This window comes from Nerophis ophidion, linkage group LG09, assembly GCF_033978795.1.
Source record: "Nerophis ophidion isolate RoL-2023_Sa linkage group LG09, RoL_Noph_v1.0, whole genome shotgun sequence".
NCBI classification, from domain to species: Eukaryota; Metazoa; Chordata; class Actinopteri; order Syngnathiformes; family Syngnathidae; genus Nerophis; species Nerophis ophidion.
The window spans coordinates 6,080,815-6,104,689 of NC_084619.1; the positions used below are offsets into that span (position 1 = coordinate 6,080,815).

General features: G+C 41.3%; 2 protein-coding genes across 3 annotated transcripts in view; both read right to left on the reverse strand.

The window, feature by feature from the left end:
- The window catches only part of LOC133558943 (ubiquitin domain-containing protein 1-like), a 28,490-nt gene extending 21,590 nt beyond the window's left edge, over nucleotides 1-6,900 (reverse strand). The window contains exons 1-2 of the mRNA XM_061910143.1: nucleotides 6,618-6,900; nucleotides 2,825-2,914 (exon numbers count right to left, since the gene is read on the reverse strand). Coding sequence (XP_061766127.1) covers nucleotides 2,825-2,914; nucleotides 6,618-6,669 — 142 coding nt within the window. The 5' untranslated portion in view covers nucleotides 6,670-6,900. The remainder of the gene's footprint in view (nucleotides 1-2,824; nucleotides 2,915-6,617) is intronic.
- Nucleotides 6,901-7,836: 936 nt separating this feature from the next.
- zdhhc16a (zinc finger DHHC-type palmitoyltransferase 16a) overlaps nucleotides 7,837-23,875 on the reverse strand; it is a 30,259-nt gene continuing 14,220 nt past the window's right edge. Inside the window, exons 5-11 of one of the 2 annotated variants that reach the window (XM_061910150.1) lie at nucleotides 21,816-21,844; nucleotides 21,599-21,732; nucleotides 21,351-21,434; nucleotides 21,183-21,268; nucleotides 11,804-11,927; nucleotides 8,316-8,386; nucleotides 7,837-8,238 (exon numbers count right to left, since the gene is read on the reverse strand). In XM_061910150.1, the coding sequence (XP_061766134.1) occupies nucleotides 8,136-8,238; nucleotides 8,316-8,386; nucleotides 11,804-11,927; nucleotides 21,183-21,268; nucleotides 21,351-21,434; nucleotides 21,599-21,732; nucleotides 21,816-21,844 (631 nt within the window). In that variant the 3' untranslated portion in view covers nucleotides 7,837-8,135. Of the gene's footprint in view, nucleotides 8,241-8,315; nucleotides 8,387-11,803; nucleotides 11,928-21,182; nucleotides 21,269-21,350; nucleotides 21,435-21,598; nucleotides 21,733-21,815; nucleotides 21,845-23,875 lie in introns of both variants that reach the window. The other variant, XM_061910151.1, reaches the window with a different exon arrangement.

Consider the following 23,875-nt stretch of genomic DNA (forward strand, 5'->3'; position numbering starts at 1 on the left):
GCGACCCGACCTCGGATAAGCGGAAGATGATGGATGGATGGACCACATGAAAGTGGTTGGATTTGGCATCTCATTTGTCCAACTTGCATACTCGTTTTTAAACACTTTGTTATGAGAGTAGCATATGTGTGTGGCCCTTTAATGTCTGGCAGCAGGTGAGTGACGTCAGTGAGTGTGCGGGTGGGCAAGCAAGTGAGAAAGCGGTCGCTGAGGGCGGGGGAGAAATACATTGGCATCAAACTCCGTAGCTTGCTAGCTTGTGCACGCTAGCTTTCTGAGACTCTTATTTTGTTAGCACAGGCAGGATGAAACAGGTCTTTTATGGTGAAGACAGGAACTGTGCTGTCGGTCTTTAGAGTTTTGACAGTAGGTACGGAGTCTCTAGAAATAAAATGTGTTTCTCTGCGTCCGCCCTGTTAGTGATTTTTTTCTTAAATATGAGCTCGCAGCAGCCAGCGTCATCTCACAAGATCCTCGGGTGCCGAGAATGTCAAACAACTGACGAAAGTGAAGTCTTGGTATCATTGATGATTGCTCATTTTTATGTCTATTTTTTAATGCCTGGCTTGAGATCGACTGACACACCCTCCGAGATCGACCAGTCGATCGCGATCGACGTAATGCCCACCCCTGGTCTAAAGAGATGTTAACAACTATATGACAAAACTAATATGAAGTAAAACTCACAGAAAGGGAAAAGTGTCTGTAACACAATATGACAGATTTGCTTCGCTACACATCTTAAAATACCGCCTGTTGCCACGTCGCACTTCAAATATCCTGTTTTCACCACATAACTGATTTTGTCAGTTTTTTTCTACATATTTTACAACATTTTTCCCTAACTAGTGTAAGCATTTTCAAGCATAAACATGGCTAAATGAACACACAAAATATCAATACTCCAGTGGTATTGGCCACTTGATGAGACTAATCGGAACACGCTGTCCAGTATTGGGGCCTCTGATTGGCTCAGCCTTAAGCAGGAGTACTATATTGGATTAAAAAAGTGTTAAGGTGAATAAGGGGTGATATTTCATGTCTACTTGCCAACCCTCCCGGATTTTCCGGGAGACTCCCCGAAATTCAGCGCCTCTCCCGAAAACCTCCCGGAAGAAATTTTCTCCCGAAAATCTCCCGAAATTCACGCCCCCTCCAGCTCCATGCGGACATTAAGTGGGGACACCCTGTTTTCATGTCCGCTTTCCTGTTATATAAACAGCTTGCCTGCCCAATCACATTACAACATCTACAGATTTTAATAAAAAACTGCACACACAAGGAGACGAAGCAGAAGAACGAGGAAGTTACAGCCATGGCGACGCCGTCTGTAATAGAGTGATTCTATGTTTTCTGTTGCCATCTCCTGGTGAATGTTGGCTAAAGCGATATGGGGTTGCTTTTTGATTGGCCAACGATTTACGTGACGGAAAGTGACTTTCGCCAGTGCGCAAATGGCAGAACAAAGGTTACTCAAATAGTGAAAGGTAAGTGTTGTTGTTGTTTTTTTAGTAACCAGCAAGCACAGTACAGTTAGTAGAACAACTGTGTTTTTATTACTGTGTATTTGATAGGTGCCGACTGAAATTCATTTATTTATTTTATTTATATATACAATAAAATAAATATATAGAGCTAGAATTAATTGAAAGTCAAGTATTTCATACATACATACATACATACATACATACATATATATATATATATATATATATGAAATACTCGAGGTGGTGAGTTATACTCGTCCCCTCTTAACCACGCCCCGCTCAAACCACGCCCCCTCCCCTTTTTGTTGTATTTTTGGTCCAACTCAGTGGCCTAGTGGTTAGAGTGTCCGACCCGAAATTGATAGGTTGTGAGTTCAAATCCCGGCCGAGTCATACCAAAGACTATAAAAATGTGACCCATTACCTCTTTGCTTGGTCTCAGCATCAAGAGTTGGAATTGGGGGTTAAATCACCTAAAATGATTCCCGGGCACGGCCACCGCTGCTGCCCACTGCTCCCCTCACCTCCCAGGGGGTGAACAAGGGGATGGGTCAAATGCAGAGGACAAATTTCACCACACCTAGCCTAGTGTGTGCGTGACAATCATTGGTACTTTAACTTTAATATGGCTCTTTCGGGGCTTCACGGTGGAAGAGGGGTTAGTGCGTCTGCCTCACAATACGAAGGTCCTGCAGTCCTGGGTTCAATCCCAGGCTCGGGATCTTTCTGTGTGGAGTTTGCATGTTCTCCCCGTGAATACGTGGGTTCCCTCCGGGTACTCCGGCTTCCTCCCACTTCCAAAGACATGCACCTGGGGATAGGTTGATTGGCAACACTAAATTGGCCCTAGTGTGTGAATGTTGTCTGTCTATCTGTGTTGGCCCTGCGATGAGGTGGCGACTTGTCCAGGGTGTACGCCGCCTTCCGCCCGATTGTAGCTGAGATAGGCGCCAGCACCTGGATGGATGGCTCTTTCGACATATTTGGGTTGCTAGACATTTGCAACATTTCATATCATATTAGTCTGCAAGGCTCGCCTTCTGCTTAAAGTAGCTTAATCTCCATTTAACCATGAGGAAAATAATCTTCTATAATGCAACCATCAAACCATGCAAAGCCTGCAAGAGGATTTGAAGGGTCCCACAGGCTTCCATTACACTTCGACCCTCTTCTGCCCGATTTCTAGGTTATCCAGGTTATACGTGGACCTCGACTTAAACAAGTTAAAAGACTTATTCGGGTGTTACCATTTAGTGGTCAATTGTACGGAATATGTACTGTACTGTGCAATCTACTAATACAAGTCTCAATCAATCTATCAATCAAACAGAACTCACCTCCACGTTTTTTGCCTCTGGTCAAGCTTCTGGTACTCTCCTGTCCATCGGTTCCGCTCCTCCTCCCAACACAGCCTCCCATCATGGACCCTGTATGTGTCACACCGAAGGGGAAAATGCACACTAAATCACAAGTGCAAAAAAAAAGACATAATAAAAAAAAAATGTTGCAAAGTGTTCCTGACAGGGCAAGCTGGCTGTAATGTTTACGTCACGTGTACTGACAGCTGCCGCACCAGCCAGCTCCCCGCGCCACTATCACTCATGTATTTAGTAAATACATGAATATGCTTCACGGTGGAAGAGGGGTTAGTGCGTATGCTTCACAATACGAAGGTGCTAGTAGTCAGGGTTCAATCCCGGGCTCGGGATCTTTCTGTGTGGAGTTTGCATGTTCTCCCCGTGAATGCGTGGGTTCCCTCCGGGTACTCCGGCTTCCTCCCACTTCCAAAGACATGCACCTGGGGATAGGTTGATTGGCAACACTAAATGGGCCCTAGTGTGTGAATGTTGTCTGTCTATCTGTGTTGGCCCTGCGATGAGGTGGCGACTTGTCCAGGGTGTACCCCGCCTTCCGCCCGATTGTAGCTGAGATAGGCACCAGCGCCCCATGTGACCCCAAAGGGAATAAGCGGTAGGAAAATGGATGGATGGAATGGGAATGGAAAAACCATACCACTGTTTTTAGCAGTAGGATTCAAGCACTGTAAAATCTTGTTTAAATGTTGTTTTTTTTGTTTGTTTTTTATGTTTTAGTGTCCATGTTTCTCTCCCGGAAAAAGGTGGAGTGCCATCTCCGGGTTGGGGAGGAGACCCTGCCCCAAGTGGAATGCACTCCCAACAGGTGTAAAAGTAAGTGCATCTCTATATTCCTTCAAAACCGCTCTAAAACAACACCTCCAGGCAACTTCAACACTTTACTAATACCCTCCTCCATTCACATCCCATCTCCCCGGATTATAAACAACCTAATGTAAATAATCAAATGTACTTCTAATGTATATACTTGTTCTTATGCTATGTGAACTCACTATGTTCTCTGCTGGCTGTACATCAATCAATCAATCAATCAATGTTTATTTATATAGCCCCAAATCACAAATGTCTCAAAGGACTGCACAAATCATTACGACTACAACATCCTCGGAAGAACCCACAAAAGGGCAAGGAAAACTCACACCCAGTGGGCAGGGAGAATTCACATCCAGTGGGACGCCAGTGACAATGCTGACTATGAGAAACCTTGGAGAGGACCTCAGATGTGGGCAACCCCCCCCCTCTAGGGGACCGAAAGCAATGGATGTCGAGCGGGTCCAACATCATACTGTGAAAGTTCAATCCATAGTGGCTCCAAGACAGCAGTGAGAGTCCCGTCCACAGGAAACCATCTCAAGCGGATCAGCAGCGTAAAGATGTCTCCACATATCCTACTAAGTAAGACCTACACTGTTTCAATGTCCACATTTCTCTGTTGATGCAATTGTTGATGACTGAAGTACTGATATCAACCAAAGCTCCTCATCCCACCCCCCGGATTGTAAATAATGTAAATAATTCAATGTACATACTATGATGATTAACCTGTGTGATGACTGTATTATTCTGATAGTACAGGGGTAGGGAACCTATGGCTCTAGAGCCAGATGCTGCTCTTTTGATGACTGCATTTGGCTCTCAGATAAATCTTAGCTGACATTTCTATATCCGCTGGTAATCCGTCAGGTTCAAACACTGATAAAATCTATTAAACAGACGAGAAGCAAGGAATCATGCAGAGACAGATTTCAATTTGGCTCAATGAGGAGACATGTGTTTTGGGCTGTATTCTAGTTACAGATCCAAACTATGTTCTAATTGTCCAGCCTGTGTGATTCCTCTATTAATTTGGGAGGTCCCTGTTTACATCACTGAAGCTGTCGCTGAGGGAAGGGGGTAATCTCGACAACTTCGGTTAGACACACTATATGACTATACAAAAATGCAAATGTGTTGACGCTGGTGATATCGCCTTGTCTCGCTGCTCCGTCTACGTCACGGCGGTGTCCGGCCTTGGCAGTCAGCAGGCCGTTCCTGGACATTGATACCAGACTAGCTTGCAATCTTTTGGATTGCCAGTTTTGCACAGACAAAGAAAAATACCACTTCAGCACAATTGAAAATATTTATAGCAACGGCCCTTAAGCATAAAAGTTGTGTGATAATATATGCATACTTTTCTACCATACCTGTTCATGAAGTTGCATTAATGGTAAGAAGTATTTTAATTATTATTGGTTAACCTCAGAATAAAAATCTTATTAAAAAGAATAAGAGACTTATTATACTTTAGAAATGTTGGTCTTACATTTGTTGTATTTGGCATTAAAAAATTGTAGCTGAGATAGTCGCCAGCGCCCCTCGCAACCCCCTAAGGCAGGGGTGCCCATTACGTCGATAGCGAGCTACCAGTCGACCGCGGGGGGTGTGTCAGTCGATCTCCAGCCAGGCTTTTTAAAAAAATAGACCTAAAAATTAGTGATCAACATTCTTCACCAAGACGTCACTTAAATGACATTCACGGTACCGGAGGGTCTTGTGAGATGACGCTGGCTGCTGCAAGATCATTATTATGAAAATATGACCGAGAGGAAGGCGAGAAACACTTTTTATTTCAACAGACTCTCGCACCGTCCCTTCCGTCAAAACTCTAAAGGCCGACTGCACATTTCCTATCTTCACAATAAAAGCCCTGCTTCATGCTGCCTGCGCTAACTAAATACAGAGTCTCGGAAAACTGGCGTGCACAAGCGATCCCTCAGAAAGCTGGCGTGCACATCACTTGTGCACGCCAGCTTTCCGAGAATCTTATTTTGTTAGCGCAGGCAGCATGAAGCAGGGCTTTTATTGTGAAGATAGGAAATGTGCAGTCGGCCTTTAGAGTTTTGACGGAAGGGACGGCGCGAAAGTCTGTTGAAATAAAAAGTGTTTCTCGCCTTCCTCTCTGTCATTTTTTCATAATAATGAACTGGCAGCAGCCAGCGTCATCTCACAAGACCCTCGGGTGCCGTGAATGTCAATCAAGCAAGCTACGGAATTTGCCGCCAATGTTTTTCTTGTAAAGTGTATGGAAGCTGGATGAATTAGATGCCAAAAACCAACCACTTTCATGTGGTATTGTACAGAAAGGACAACTTTTTTTCTCCTCCATTCGAAAATGTGGGCGTTATCATCATTACCGTCTGATTCCAATCAATGCGAGTCATCAGAATCAGGTAATACACCAACTTATATTCTTGTCTTTGTGAAAGAAAGACATCTATATGTGTTACACATGCTTGTATTATCATTAAACACATTTAACTTGTTTACAAAAATGTCTCTTTCATAAATAAATAAATATAAATGATATATATAAATGAGGTAGATCCCCTTGAGTTGGTCAATTGAAAAGTAGCTCGCCGGCAGAAAATGTGTGGGCACCCCTGCCCTAAGGGGATAAGCGGTAAAAAATGGATGGATGGATGGAAATATTATATGGCTCTTACGGATATACATTTAAAAATATTTAGCTTTCATGGCTCTCTCAGCCAAAAAGGTTCCCGACCCCTGTGATAGTATATATTTGTACCATGAATTGATTAACGTGGTCCCCGACTTAAACAAGTTGAAAAACTTATTGGGGTGTTACCATTTAGTGGTCAATTGTACGGAATATGTACTGTACTGTGCAATCTACTAATAAACTTATCAATCAATCAATCAATAATGGTAATGTTGACAAGTCATAAAATCGTCAAAATTTGTAATTACTTACCGGAAATCCAGTCTGCTAAATTATGCATTCGTCGACAGTTAGCTTGCCACATCAGAACTCCAAAGTTTAAGGTTTTCTTTTTGTTTTTTTTTACCGAACCCGAGCAATAAACAGGAAAAATAACCAAAAAAAACCCCAGCTCTATTTCGCCTGCTGACTTCAGGAAATTATCATAAAATATCTACAAATATAAGGAAATAAAGGAATAGTTGTCCACTGAATGCCGGAGAACAGAACAAACCTCTTGCATTGATTCGAGAATAAAGCCTGATCAGATTTGGCACATGCGCAGACGCTACCCGCTCGTCTGCTGCGTTTCGGGACAGCGGAAAATAGAACCGAGGATTTTCAAAATAAAACTTCTAAAATACATGCCGGGATCAAATTTCAATATAAATTAAGAATGTTTCCGTCAAAATATATTGTAATATAAGATACATTAAAAAAATCTACATTTCTACGATAAAACTAATTCCAAAATGTTTTAACTGAGAAAATGGGAGCGGAAGTTTTATTTTTACGGTTTAATAGTAGGCAACATTTGGCGCTTGACAATCCTCACCCTCCCTGAATAATCCTTATCACGGAAACTGGTATTTTGCATGATGGATAAATTATAGTTGGAATGATTAATAATTTAGTTTATTGATAATATTCTGTTTGTATAGGCTGTGTTTTTTTTTACCTGCATTTGTCGATATTAGTATACAAATCCTATATAATGTATCTGCTGCAGTATATTCCAATGAAGATCAAATCTGGCATGGTTTGAATTAATCCCTGACAGCATATGTGTGTGTGCTCTTTCTGCACAAACAACTATGTGATGTAACAGATAAGATGCTGTGACCATGAAACTAAAATAAAATGCACAGTTATGCAGGCGGATTTTGTTTACTGTTGCAAGGAAGAAAACGCGAAACTGAAAATGCATCATTTGTGAAGTGTGAAGTGAATTATATTTATATAGCGCTTTTCTCTAGTGACTCAAAGCGCTTTTACATAGTGAAACCCAAATTCTAAGTTACATTTAAACCAGTGTGGGTGGCACTGGGAGCAGGTGGGTAAAGTGTCTTGCCCAAGGACACAACGGCAGTGACTAGGATGGCGGAAGCAGGAATCGAACCTGCAACCCTCAAGTTGCTGGCACGGCCACTCTACCAACCGAGCTATACCACTGTATATTGTGATTCTGAATAATAACAACATTGTCAAGGTGTGAAGTTTTTTAAACAAGGTTTATTAACTTAAACAGATACAAAACACATATAAATAACACTTTACTGTAGTGTCGTACAGGCTTATGAAGTATAAGCTTTGGTCGAATAAAAGGAGATAACGCCCTTAAATTATTTGTTCGAATTCCATCAGTGGCTTGTTAAAGATCCATCCCCGCAAGTTTGAGCAGAGGGGTTTTGAGGTATCGAGGGTTGATATCACCCAATCCCTTGAGTTCCACCTGGATCCATCTTTAAAAAGAGCCTGCAGCCCAGCAGCATCATGTCTGTAGGTCGCCCATCACACCGGCATGGGGTCTTTTTTTAGAGGGAAGACGTCCCATTTCAAGCCGTCGCCAAGTGGAGAGTGAGCGGAGGGCAGCAGGACACGTGTTACCCAGTGACTGGAAGCAAAGGTCATTAGGTAATAGACGGGGTCAATGACAGTACTATGGAAACACAAAACATTGAGGAAACACACCTTTTTTTCTCCACGCCAAAGAAGACCTTCCAGTTATTCAACTTGCCGTAGTTGAATGGGTTTTTGTACACCTTGCGCAAGGTAAAGAGAGAGAATAATACATAATGTTGGATATAGAGACCATACAAACCCTTTATTTATTGAGTCAAAAATATTAAAGCTCGATGACTTGGTAAAATTGAAAACAGCTAAAATGATGTACAAAGCAAATTATAACCTGCTACCTAAGACAATTCTTCTCAACTATCCATCCATCCATCCATTTTCTACCGCTTATTCCCTTTTGTGGTGGCGGGGGGCGCTGGCGCCTATCTCAGCTACAATCGGGCGGAAGGCGGGGTACACCCTGGACAAGTCGCCACCTCATCGCAGGGCCAACACAGATAGACAGACAACATTCACACTCACATTCACACATTAGGGCCAATTTAGTGTTGCCAATCAACCTATTCTTCTCAACTAAAGAAGAGAAATATAACCTTAAAGGAAAATCTAATTTAAAACATTTGTATGCACGTACAACACTTAAAACCTTTAGCATATCAGTATGTGGAATTAAATGATGGAATGGATTAAGTAAAGAAGTTAAACTTTGTACTGATATGATCCAGTTTAAGAGGCTGTTCAAATTAATAGTGCTTACAAAGTAGTGAAGTGAAGTGAATTATATTTATATAGCGCCTTTCTCAAGTGACTCAAAGCGCTTTACATAGTGAAACCCAATATCTAAGTTACATTTAAACCAGTGTGGGTGGCACTGGGAGCAGGTGGGTAAAGTGTCTTGCCCAAGGACACAACAGCAGTAATTAGGATGGCAGAAGCGGGAATCGAACCTGCAACCCTCACGGTGCTGGCACGGCCACTCTACCCACCGAGCTATGCAGAATTATGAGAATCACTTTCAACCTTATTGAAAATAAGATATTCTTCATCTCAGTGTGTTAATAATGACTGAATTAATTAATTACATATTACAAAACTTTTGTGTTACTCATTCACGGATGTCATTTTGCTATTTTGCTGTAAAGAAGGTCAGAGAATGAATGTATATATTTGTGAACACTCTGACGTGGGAAAAGGGTAGGATTAAATAAGATTTGCTTCTTCAATCAATCAATCAATGTTTACTTATATAGCCCTAAATCACTAGTGTCTCAAAGGGCTGCACAAACCACTACCACATCCTCGGTAGGCCCACATAAGGGCAAGGAAAACTCACACCCAGTGGGACGTCAGTGACAATAATGACTATGAGAACCTTGGAGAGGAGGAAAGCAATGGATGTCGAGCGGGTCTAACATGATACTGTGAAAGATCAATCCATAATGGATCCAACACAGTCGCTTGAGTCCAGTCCAAAGCGGATCCAACACAGCAGCGTTCTTCCTACTCATTTTCGGACATGATGTATTGTGAAATGATATGAAATTGTCTGATGTATAATGTTGTAGGTATGTCATGTTCGAAATAAACTAAGAAAGAAAGAAAGGTGAAAAGCCCTTATATCACAGTTATGTGATTTATTTAAACCAGGGTTCACCAACCTTTTTGAAACCAAGAACTACTTCTTAGGTACTGATTAATGCGAAGGGCTACCAGTTTGATACACACTTAAATAAATTGCCAGAAATAGCCAATTTGCTCGATTTACCTTTCATGAATAAATCTATATATATAAAAAAATGGGTATTTCTCGCTGTCATTCCGTCGTACATTTTTTTTCTTTTCACGGAAGGTTTTTAAATAGAGAATAAATGATGAAAAAAACACTTAATTGAACGGTTCAAAAGAGAATAAAACACAAAAAAAATGAAAATTAAATTTTGAAACATAGTTTATCTTCAATTTCGACTCTTTAAAATTCAAAATTCAACCGAAAAAAAGAAGAGAAAAACTAGCTAATTTTTAATCTTTTGGAAAAAATTAAAAAAATAATTTATGGAACATCATTAGTAATTTTTCCTGATTAAGATTAATTTAACACTTCTGATGACATGTTTTAAATAGGTTAAAATCCAATCTGCACTTTGTTAGAATATATAACAAATTGGACCAAGCTATATTTCTAACAAAGACAAATCATTATTTCTTCTAGATTTTCCAGAACAATTTTTTTAAAAAGAAATTCAAAAGACTTTGAAATAAGATTTCAATTTGATTCTACAGATTTTCTAGATTTGCCAGAATATTTTTTTTTAATTTTAATCATAATAAGTTTAAAGAAATATTTCACAAATATTCTTCGTCGGAAAAACAGAAGCTAAAATGAAGAATTAAATTAAAATGTATTTATTATTCTTTACAATAAAAAACATGTTTACTTGAACATTGATTTAAATTGTCAGGAAAAAAGAGGAAGGAATTTAAAAGATAAAAAGGTCTATGTGTTTAAAAATCCTAAAATCCTTTTTAAGGTTGTATTTTTTCTCGAAAATTGTCTTTCTGAAAGTTATAAGAAGCAAAGTAAAAAAAAAAAAATGAATTTATTTAAACAAGTGAATCAATCAATCAATCAATCAATGTTTACTTATATAGCCCTAAATCACTAGTGTCTCAAAGGGCTGCACAAACCACTACGACATCCTCGGTAGGCCCACATAAGGGCAAGGAAAACTCACACCCAGTGGGACGTCGATGACTATGAGAACCTTGGAGAGGAGGAAAGCAATGGATGTCGAGCGGGTCTAACATGATACTGTGAAAAGTTCAATCCATAATGGATCCAACACAGTCGCGAGAGTCCAGTCCAAAGCGGATCCAACACAGCAGCGAGAGTCCCGTTCACAGCGGAGCCAGCAGGAAACCATCCCAAGCGGAGGCGGATCAACAGCGCAGAGATGTCCCCAGCCGATACACTTACGCACGGATCCCGAGAAGTTCCCAGGACAGCCGGGAGACATAGTCTTCCCAACGTGTCCTGGATGCTGAAATTAATTTTGCCTCGCCCCCATCCGACGAAAAACCCCCCCGCCTGCGGCCCCTGGCTACTAGACTCTTTGAGTTTCAGAAGTTGGCAGGTATGTAGTCTCACACGTTTGTCTTTCATGTCAGCCCCAAGAACACCAAATATGCCTAGCAGTTATGAATATATATCATCCATTCATCCATTTTCTACAACCCATTCCCTTTGGGGTCGCTGGTGCCCACCTCAGCCACAATCGGGCGGAAGGCGGTGCACACCCCGGACAAGTCGCCAGTGTCAACACAGATAGACAACAAGTGAAGACCAAGTCTTTAAAATGTTTTCTTGGATCTTTAAATTCTATTTGAGTTTTGTCTCTCTTAGAATTAAAAATGTCAAGCAAAGCGAGACCAGCTTGCTAGTAAATAAATACAATTAAAAAAATAGAGGCAGCTCACTGGTAAGTGCTGCTATTTGAGCTATTTTTAGAACAGGCCAGCGGGCGACTCATCTGGTCCTTACGGGCTACCTGGTGCCCGCGGGCACCGCGTTGGTGACCCCTGATTTAAACAATCTACACACTCACCTGTCCCATTTTGGCCAATCGACTCTTTTCCTTGTAGTTGATGTACTTTTCAATGCTGGTTTCACCCCTGGATATGAGAATTGCATGCCAAGTAGTTAGAGCTCCAAGGGTCACTGCCGTCGTGCTGAAAGAACAAAACACATTTGGAGTCACCATCTACTTCTTCCCAAAATAAGTCATGCATTCAAATACAAGCAATATGATACTCCAAGGTCCTTTATGAGACCGGAGCGCTCTGTTTTTTGACGAACCGAGAGCAAAAACACTAGTCAAAGATCCTACTGTAAAAGGCTGATGCTTTTTTTAAGGCCCAGGAATCACACCAGTTCAAAACTTGGGAGACAACAATTGTTGCTTCCCATTCCTCCTGTTGTACAAAGGAACTTGGACCACATTGGCCTTATTAGCAATTAGAACAATGTGGTCTAAACTTGGATTTTCATAACTGAGGCTTTTTTTTTTAAAGGCATCCCTTTAAGTCCTGTCCTTTTTGGAAGTTACGTTTTATTTTAAATAGACTCCATTTTTAGACCAGTTGATCTGCCGTTTCTTTTCTTTTTCTTCTATGTCCCACTCTCCTTTGTGGAGGGAGTCCGGTCCGATCCGGTGGCTATGTACTGCTTGCCTGTGTATCGGCTGGGGACATCTCTGCGCTGCTGATCCGCCTCCGCTTGGGATGGTTTCCTGCTGGCTCCGCTGTGAACGGGACTCTCGCTGCTGTGTTGGATCCGCTTTGGACTGGACTCTCGCGACTGTGTTGGATCCATCTTTCACAGTATCATGTTTTCATATGTTCTCATAGTCATCAGTATCATCAGTATCACAGTATCATGTTCTCATAGTCATCATTGTCACCGACGTCCCACTGGGTGTGAGTTTTCCTTGCCCTTATGTGGGCCCACCGAGGATGTCGTAGTGGTTTGTGCAGCCCTTTGAGACACTAGCGATCTAGGGCTATATAAGTAAACATTGATTGATTGATTGATTTTTGTAATGTGATTTATGTAACTAAGGTGTTGCTGTAGTTTGTTTAATTCAGATTCACTCAGTAGTATTTGTTCAACTTCTTTAGCTATACTAGTGGTGTTCCTCAAGGCTCCGTTTTAGGGCCTCCCTTTTTCCTCATTAGGCTATGGTGGCCCGTTTATTTCGGTTAAAAAAGACTAGAGTGCTTTCATAGAGATGATCTTTGACTAGCTTTTTTGCAAAATATTCCTAAAAACGGCCGAGTGCTCCTGTTATTCTAACAAAATAGAGCAAATTTAAAAGTCTACTGTAGAGGACATTGGTTCTCCGGAGTATACAAAATAAGACTTATAATGAAGGGAGAAGTCCGGCCCCCCCGGTGCTTAGTTTTCTGGAAATGTGGCCCACCCAAAAATTGTGTTGATTATCCCCCTGCCTTACAGCAAAACAATAGTGAAAGATCATTTACATCAGTGGTTCCCAACCTTTTTGTAGCTGCGGACCGGTCAACGCTTGATAATTTGTCCCGCGGCCCGGCAGGGGGGGATTTTTTATTTATTTATTTTTTTGTCATGAAAAGGGATGTTTTTTGAGTTGGTGCACTAATTGTAAGTGTATCTTGTGTTTTTTGTATTTTGATTCAATAATAATCCTTTTTTTTTTTTTTGATTATTATTAAATCAAAATACAAAAAAACAAAAAAACAAAAAAAATCATTTAATAATAATAAAAAATATATAAAAAACATGTTTAATTTTTTTTTTTTTTTAATTAATAAAAATAAAGAAAATTAATAAAACAAATATTCTGCTGCCCGGTTGGGGACCACTGCTTTACACGACAGGTGCACACTGCTGTTTATGAGGGTGGACTGCAAAAAGAGGAGTCCAAGATCCTCTATGTCAGTGGTTCTCAACTGGGGGTACATGTACCCCTGGGGGTACTTGAAGGTATGCCAAGGGGTACGTGAGATTTTTTTTTAATATTCTAAAAATAGCAACAATTGAAAAATCCTTTATGAATATATTTATTGAATAATACTTCAACCAAATATGAATGTGAGTTCATAATCTGTGAAAAGAAATACAATAATGCAATATTCAGTGTTGACGGCTAGATTTTTTGTGGACATGTTCCATAAATATTGATGTTAAAGATTTATTTTTTTGTGAAGAAATGTTTAGAATTAAGTTCATGAATCCAGATGGATCTCTATTACAATCCCCAAAGAGGACACTTTAAGTTGATGATTACTTCTATGTGTAGAAATCTTTATAATTAAATCACTTGTTTATTTTTCAACAATTTTTAGCTATTTTTATATATATTTTTTCCAAATAGTTCAAGAAAGACCACTACAAATGAGCAATATTTTGCACTGTTATACAATTTAATAAAACATAAACTGATGACATAGTGCTGTATTTTACTTCTTTATCTCTTTTTTTGACCAAAAATGCTTTGCTCTGATTAGGGGGTACATGAATTTAAAAAATGTTGACAGGGGGTACATCACTGAAAAAAGGTTGAGAACCACTGCTTTATGTGACAGAAGTGCTCTCCTGTTTGCCAAGTTTTGAACCGAACTTGCATGCCGATCTGATGTCGCTCATGGGCTGAATTTGGCCAATGGTCATAGCTCTGATCTGAAGGATTAACTCCAAAGTGAAGTGAAGTGAATTATATTTATATAGCGCTTTTCTGTAGTGACTCAAAGCGCTTTACATCGGACGGCGTGGCGAAGTTGGGAGAGTGGCCGTGCCAGCAATCTGAGGGTTACTGGTTCAATCCCCACCTTCTACCATCCTAGTCACGTCCGTTGTGTCCTTGAGCAAGACACTTCACCCTTGCTCCTGATGGGTCCTGGTTAGCACCTTGCATGGCAGCTCCCGCCATCAGTGTGTGAATGGGTAAATGTGGAAATACTGTCAAAGTGCTTTGGGCTCCTTAAAAAGGGATAGAAAAGCGCTATACAAGTACAACCATTTACATTGTTAAACCCAATATCTAATTTACATATTTAAACCAGTGTGGGTGGCACTGGGAGCAGGTGGGTAAAGTGTCTTGCCAAAGACACAACGGCAGTGACTAGGATGGCAGAAGCGGGGATCGAACCTGCAACCCTCAAGTTGCTGGCACGGCCACTCTACCAACCGAGCCATAAAAAAGTTAGACATTTTTGGCCTTTACTTACCAGTGATGACAAAGACGAAAAGAGTGACGATGAAAGGCAGAAAACCTAAATTTGTATTTATTGCAAACCAGGAAAGGGTCTTTCTGCTCAGTAGAAGGGTACAGCGTAACCTCAATTTACAAACCCCTCTATTTGGGAACTTTTCCATTTACAAACTTTTAGATTGCGCCAAACATGCCTTTGTGTTTGAACCATTTTGTGCTCGCTTGTGTTGAAGAGATTGAGGAAGGAAAAATATGGAAAAGATGCCAAAACGGACTTATTTCGCAGCAGAGGAGAAGACTACCTCTCATTCAGCGGCGCCTCTTCCAAGAGTACACATAAACATACGGTGCCTTACCCCCACCCCCCTCCCTTGTCATTTCTCTCCTCTTGCAGATGTTAATTTACTGTAAGTAGATTTTACTTTTTAAAATGTTTATTATTCTGGCAATACGGTTGTTAAAGTTAAGGTTTTGTGATTTCTGATCGTGTGTGAGCGCACCAACGGGACTTCTGTGAGTGCGGGCTTGTTGGCAGACAGCACAGTTGAGCTTGTCGTTGTTGTTGTTCTGGTTTGTAAATAAAGCTGTTATGTTTGTTTGATATACTACTGTATAGTATATAATATGTAGTACTATATATCACCTTATATTGTGTTTAACGTGTACAAACCATAACTAAAGTAGGGACTTTTGTCAAGGCCGGAACCAAATATTCATATTTGCATTGTTTCTTATGGAGAATTTCAATTTACAAACCATGTTCAAGAACTAATTGGGTTCGTAAATCGAGGTTCCACTGATCACTTAATCCAGGGGTGCCCACACTTTTTCTGCAGGCGAGCTACTTTTCAATTGACCAACTCGAGGGGATCTACCTCATTTATATATATCATTTATATTTATTTATGAAAGAGACATTTTTGTAAACAAGTTAAATGTGTTTAATGATAATACAAGCATGTGTAACACATATAGATGTCTTTCTTTCATGAAGACAAGAATATAAGTTGGTGTATTACCTGATTCTGATGACTTGCATTGATTGGAATCAGACAGTAATGATGATAACGCCCACATTTTCAAATGGAGGAGAAAAAAAGTTGTCCTTTCTGTACAATACCACATGAAAGTGGTTGGTTTTTGGCATCTAATTCATCCAGCTTCCATACACTTTACAAGAAAAACATTGGTGGCAAATTCCGTAGCTTGCTTGATTGACATTCACGGCACCCGAGGGTCTTGTGAGATGACGCTGGCTGCTGCCAGTTCATTATTATGAAAAAATGACAGAGAGGAAGGCGAGAAACACTTTTTATTTCAACAGACTTTCGCGCCGTCCCTTCCGTCAAAACTCTAAAGGCCGACTGCACATTTCCTATCTTCACAATAAAAGCCCTGCTTCATGCTGCCTGCGCTAACTAAATACAAAGTCTCGGAAAGCTGGCGTGCACAAGTGATGTGCACGCCAGCTTTCTGAGGGATCGCTTGTGCACGCCAGTTTTCCGAGACTCTGTATTTAGTTAGCGCAGGCAGCATGAAGCAGGGCTTTTATTGTGAAGATAGGAAATGTGCAGTCGGCCTTTAGAGTTTTGACGGAAGGTACGGCGCGAGAGTCTGTTGAAATAAAAAGTGTTTCTCGCCTTCCTCTCGGTCATATTTTCATAATAATGATCTTGCAGCAGCCAGCGTCATCTCACAAGACCCTCCGGTACCGTGAATGTCATTTAAGTGACGTCTTGGTGAAGATTAATGATCACTCATTTTTAGGTCTATTTTTTTTAAAAGCCTGGCTGGAGCTCGACTGACACACCCCCCGCGGTCGACTGGTAGCTCGCGATCGACGTAATGGGCACCCTTGACTTAATCATTTCTATACCTATGACACCCTCCTGTTCACACTCTGTCACATGTATTTCAGGTGTCTTGACAGCTGAATAATTTTCACTTTATTATAAAATATTACATAGTGGTTAACTTCTCCCTGCACTTGTATGACAGTTATTACGGTCTTAGGACGGCCCACAAATTGAGCTGGGAAACAATCTATACACTTTCTATTACTTATTGTTTGTTTTGAAATGGTAATCAACAAGCATCACAGAACAAAATACGTGCCATCAAGCAGTTTGTCGCAGTGTTGCAAAAACGCTGCAAACAATCCAAGAACATAAATAAAGCGATTACATGTACTGCTTGTAGCTTACTTCCTTTACAACTGTGACGATCTGACACATTTACGTCTGGTTGTGTTTCCTTAATTTGTGTTTATTTCCTGTCAGCGCTTTTATTTTAGTTCCATTTTTCTGCATGTCTCCCTGAACCAGGGGTAGGGAAACTATGGCTCTTGAGCCAGATGTGGCTCTTTGGATAACTGCATCTGGCTCTCAGATAAATCTTAGCTCACATTGCCTAATAAACGATAAGTAGTGAATAATTCCTCTGGTAATCAGTGTTAAAAATAACGTTCAAAATATAAAACATTCTCATGCATTTCAAGAAGTCGCATTAATGTTAAGAAGTATGTTATTTGTCATTGGTTAGCTTCAGAAAAAATATGTTGTTAAAAATAATTAGAGACTTATTACACTCTAAAAATGTTGGTCTTACTTAAAAATGCACACATTTAGTTGTATTCAGTGTTTAAAAGATATAAATAAATTTAAAAATATTTGGCTTTCAAGGCTCTCTCAGCCAAAAAGGTTCCAGACCCCTGTCCTGAGCGCTCGTTTCCCTCACCTGTCCCTGATTGGCAGCCTGGCACACCTGCTTGCAGTTGCCAATCGTGCTGCTATTTATGCCTGCCTCGCCCTCAAGTCAGGGCTCGATGATTGTTTCCTGTTACCCCTGCATGTGCACTTACCAGTTGCACTATTTGCTTTTTGACATTAAAGTCATGTTTTCCTGCGCTATGCCTGCCATTTCTGCATCCTGGGGTTCAAGTCCTACAGAACTTGAGTACAACTGCGTTAAAAATGATGCTTCAAGAATGACAGATTTTACCTGGTGAGAACCCACATGTAGATTATACTCTTATTTAAAATCTTTTCCTTAAAGGTGTACACAGGCGCAAAACATTTGGCTTTCATGGCTCTCTCAGCCAAAACGGTTCCCGACCCCTGTCCTGAGCGCTCGTTTCCCTCACCTGTCCCTGATTGGCAGCCTGGCACACCTGCTTGCAGTTGCCAATCATGCTGCTATTTATGCCTGCCTCGCCCTCAAGTCAGGGCTCGATGATTGTTTCCGGTTTCCCCTGCATGTGCACTTACCAGTTGCACTATTTGCTTTTTGACATTAAAGTCATGTTTTCCTGCGCTATGCCTGCCGTTTCTGCATCCTGGGGTTCAAGTTCTACAGAACTTGACTACAACCGCGTTAAAAATGATGCTTCAAAAATGACAGATTTTACCTGGTGAGAACCCACATGTAGATGATACTCTTATTTAAAATCTTTTCCTTAAAGGTGTTCACAGGCGCAAAACATTTGGCTTTCAAGGCTCTCTCAGCCAAAACGGTTCCCGATCCCTGTCCTGAGCGCTCGTTTCCCTCACCTGTCCCTGATTGGCAGCCTGGCACACCTGCTTGCAGTTGCCAATCATGCTGCTATTTATGCCTGCCTCGCCCTCAAGTCAGGGCTCGATGATTGTTTCCTGTTTCCCCTGCATGTGCACTTACCAGTTGCACTATTTGCTTTTTGACATTAAAGTCATGTTTTCCTGCGCTATGCCTGCCATTTATGCATCCTGGGGTTCAAGTTCAAATGCGTTAAAAATGATGCTTCAAAAAGGACAGATTTTACCTGGTGAGAACCCACATGTAGATGATACTCTTATTTAAAATATTTTCCTTAAAGGTGTACACAGGCGCAAAACATTTGGCTTTCATGGCTCTCTCAGCCAAAACGGTTCCCGACCCCTGCCCTGAGCGCTCGTTTCCCTCACCTGTCCCTGATTGGCAGCCTGGCACACCTGCTTGCAGTTGCCAATCGTGCTGCTATTTATGCCTGCCTCGCCCTCAAGTCAGGGCTCGATGATTGTTTCCTGTTTCCCCTGCATGTGCACTTACCAGTTGCACTATTTGCTTTTTGACATTAAAGTCATGCTTTCCTGCGCTATGCCTGCCATTCCTGCATCCTGGGGTTCGAGTTCTACAGAACTTGACTACAACTGCGTTAAAAATGATGCTTCAAAAATGACATATTTTACCTGGTGAGAACCCACATGTAGATGATACTCTTATTTAAAATCTTTTCCTTAAAGGTGTACACAGGCGCAAAACATTTGGCTTTAATGGCTCTCTCAGCCAAAACGGTTCCCGACCCCTGTCCTGAGCGCTCGTTTCCCTCACCTGTCCCTGATTGGCAGCCTGGCACACCTGCTTGCAGTTGCCAATCATGCTGCTATTTATGCCTGCCTCGCCCTCAAGTCAGGGCTCGATGATTGTTTCCTGTTTCCCCTGCATGTGCACTTACCAGTTGCACTATTTGCTTTTTGACATTAAAGTCATGTTTTCCTGCGCTATGCCTGCCATTTCTGCATCCTGGGGTTCAAGATCTACAGAACTTGACTACAACTGCGTTAAAAATGATGCTTCAAGAATGACGGATTTTACCTGGTGAGAACCCACATGTAGATGATACTCTTATTTAAAATATTTTCCTTAAAGGTGTACACAGGCGCAAAACATTTGGCTTTCATGGCTCTCTCAGCCAAAACGGTTCCCGACCCCTGTCCTGAGCGCTCGTTTCCCTCACCTGTCCCTGATTGGCAGCCTGTCACACCTGCTTGCAGTTGCCAATCATGCTGCTATTTATGCCTGCCTCGCCCTCAAGTCAGGGCTCGATGATTGTTTCCAGTTTCCCCTGCATGTGCACTTACCAGTTGCACTATTTGCTTTTTGACATTAAAGTCATGCTTTCCTGCGCTATGCCTGCCATTTCTGCATCCTGGGATTCAAGTTCTACAGAACTTGACTACAACTGCGTTAAAAATGATGCTTCAAGAATGACAGATTTTACCTGGTGAGAACCCACATGTAGATGATACTCTTATTTAAAATCTTTTCCTTAAAGGTGTACACAGGCGCAAAACATTTGGCTTTCATGGCTCTCTCAGCCAAAACGGTTCCCGACCCCTGCCCTGAGCGCTCGTTTCCCTCACCTGTCCCTGATTGGCAGCCTGGCACACCTGCTTGCAGTTGCCAATCATGCTGTGCTATTTATGCCTGCCTCGCCCTCAAGTCAGGGCTCGATGATTGTTTCCTGTTTCCCCTGCATGTGCACTTACCAGTTGCACTATTTGCTTTTTGACATTAAAGTCATGTTTTCCTGCGCTATGCCTGCCGTTTCTGCATCCTGGGGTTCAAGTTCTACAGAACTTGACTACAACCGCATTAAAAATGATGCTTCAAGAATGACAGATTTTACCTGGTGAGAACCCACATGTAGATGATACTCTTATTTAAAATATTTTCCTTAAAGGTGTACACAGGCGCAAAACATTTGGCTTTCATGGCTCTCTCAGCCAAAACGGTTCCCGACCCCTGCCCTGAGCGCTCGTTTCCCTCACCTGTCCCTGATTGGCAGCCTGGCACACCTGCTTGCAGTTGCCAATCGTGCTGCTATTTATGCCTGCCTCGCCCTCAAGTCAGGGCTCGATGATTGTTTCCTGTTTCCCCTGCATATGCACTTACCAGTTGCACTATTTGCTTTTTGACATTAAAGTCATGTTTTCCTGCGCTATGCCTGCCATTTCTGCATCCTGGGGTTCAAGTTCTACAGAACTTGACTACAACTGCGTTAAAAATGATGCTTCAAAAATGACCGCTTTTACCTGGTGAGAACCCACATGTAGATGATACTCTTATTTAAAATATTTTCCTTAAAAGGTGTACACAGGCGCAAAACATTTGGCTTTCATGGCTCTCTCAGCCAAAACGGTTCCCGACCCCTGTCCTGAGCGCTCGTTTCCCTCACCTGTCCCTGATTGGCAGCCTGGCACACCTGGTTGCAGTTGCCAATCATGCTGCTATTTATGCCTGCCTCGCCCTCAAGTCAGGGCTCGATGATTGTTTCCTGTTTCCCCTGCATGTGCACTTACCAGTTGCACTATTTGCTTTTTGACATTAAAGTCATGTTTTCCTGCGCTATGCCTGCCATTTCTGCATCCTGGGGTTCAAGTCCTACAGAACTTGACTACAACTGCGTTAAAAATGATGCTTCAAGAATGACGGATTTTACCTGGTGAGAACCCACATGTAGATGATACTCTTATTTAAAATCTTTTCCTTAAAGGTGTACACAGGCGCAGGTGTCACATAGTCCGCCTTCAGACGAAAAAGAAAACACATTAGACGATAAAGTAATGATAATAGTCACATGTACTAGTGAATATGTTTTAGTTAGTACCTGACCAGCGGGAAGAAGCCCTATGAGAGGTCCCATCCCTGTTACAGGTATCCCTGGTTTTTCAATTTCCAAATGTTTAAAGCGCTAAAGCAGCAGCCCGCAAACCCCAAGCAGAGTGTTAAAAGAAAGCGACAAATAGGCTTTTGTTATTATAACCCCGCAGAGACAGACATGACAAAACCAACAACCACAAAGTTGCAAAGGTGCATTGAAGGGAAACACTGCGCTCATGAGGCAGGTCCGCTCACCTCTAGGGTATGATACGCATCTATGAAGAGGTTTCTGCCACTGACGCTGCAGTACACACAGCCCAGGCTCATGAAGAGGCAGAAGCAGAAGAAGTAACGGTGGTTAAAATGTCCTACACAGGTATTCAACCAGGCTGATTGGAGAGCATTAAGGGCGAACCAATCAAGGACATTTCCTGTGCAACTCTAAATATGGTCTGCCTTGACAAAAGGATACGACAGTGATGGTCCATCTTTAGAATGCACCTGCACAAAAAGAGAATAATGCATTAGACTTGTTTTTTTCTCTCTTGTACTACCAACTATTTTGTATGATGGATAGAAATATATTTATTTTCAATAGAAATAAATATCTAGAAAACAGCTACACACTGGTCAAAAAGGTTAAAAGGTATTGTTAGGAATTGTTGATTATATACATTTTTTTGATAGTAATAGATTCCGGTAAGCTGAATTATGCATTTTATTCAATATACATTACAATGTTTTTATTCAATTAAAAAGATGGACTAGTCAAATTCCCTAAATCGGGGGTGTCAAACTCACATACAGAGTGGGACAAAATTTAAAACTGAACAAAGCCGCGGGCCGAGGTCGAACAAATTAACCTTTTATTACGCCTCGTCTCGATTACTGTAACGTGTTATTTACGGGTCTCCCCATGTCTAGCATTAAAAGATTACAGTTGGTACAAAATGCGGCTGCTAGACTTTTGACAAGAACAAGAAAGTTTGATCACATTACACCTGTACTGTATATACCTTTATATACATATATACATACATATATACCTATACTGTATATACCTTTATATACATATATACATACATATATACCTATACTGTATATACCTTTATATACATATATACATACATATATACCTGTACTGTATATACCTTTATATACATATATACATACATATATACCTATACTGTATATACCTTTATATACATATATACATACATATATACCTATACTGTATATACCTTTATATACATATATACATACATATATACCTGTACTGGCTCACCTGCACTGGCTTCCTGTGCACTTAACATGTGACTTTAAGGTTTTACTACTTACGTATAAAATACTACACGGTCTAGCTCCATCCTATCTTGCCGATTGTATTGTACCATATGTCCCGGCAAGAAATCTGCGTTCAAAAGACTCCGGCTTATTAGTGATTCCTAGAGCCCAAAAAAAGTCTGCGGGCTATAGAGCGTTTTCATTTCGGGCTCCAGTACTCTGGAATGCCCTCCCGGTAAAAGTTCGAGATGCCATTTAAGTCTCACCTTAAAACTCATTTGTATACTCTAACCTTTAAATAGACTCCCTTTTTAGACCAGTTGATCTGCCGTTTCTTTTCTTTTTCTCCTATGTCCCACTCTCCCTTGTGGAGGGGGTCCGGTCCGATCCGCTGGCCATGTACTGCTCGCCTGTGTATCGGCTGGGGACATCTCTGCGCTGCTGATCCGCCTCCGCTTGGGATGGTTTCCTGCTGGCTCCGCTGTGAACGGGACTCTCGCTGCTGTGTTGGATCCGCTTTGGACTGGACTCTTGCGACTGTGTTGGATCCATTATGGATTGAACTTTCACAGTATCATGTTAGACCCGCTCGACATCCATTGCTTTCCTCCTCTCCAAGGTTCTCATAGTCATCATTGTCACCCACGTCCCACTGGGTGTGAGTTTTCCTTGCCCTTATGTGGGCCTACCGAGGATGTCGTAGTGGTTTGTGTTGTGGTTTGTGCAGCCCTTTGAGACACTAGTGATTTAGGGCTATATAAGCAAATATTGATTGATTGATTGAATAGGGACCCAAACGAGTTTTTCATTGAATATTGAAGAAGCAAGGCTTATATAACTTTATAGTGACATGCAAAATTGAGTTTCAAATAATAATAACAATAATTAAAAAATAGCAATGGCATATCAAATCAAATTTAAATAAAAATTGAATGCCTCTCTTGTATTTGCAGCCTTCTGAGGTAAATATCAACATTAACTTTTTCCAGAGGCTAATACATTTGAAAATAAAATAATGAATAAATTAACCAGTCAGGCCTTTTTACTGCTCAGTTAATGTCGAGGCTCAGGTGGGCGGGGTTAGGGGGGTTTGTTGGTAGCGGGGAGGGGGGGTGTATATTGTAGTGGTCCGGAAGAGTTAGTGCTACAAGGGGTTCTGGGTATTTGTTCTGTTGTGTTTATGTTGTGTTACGGTGCGGATGTTCTCCCGAAATGTGTTGGTCATTCTTGTTTGGTGTGGGTTCACAG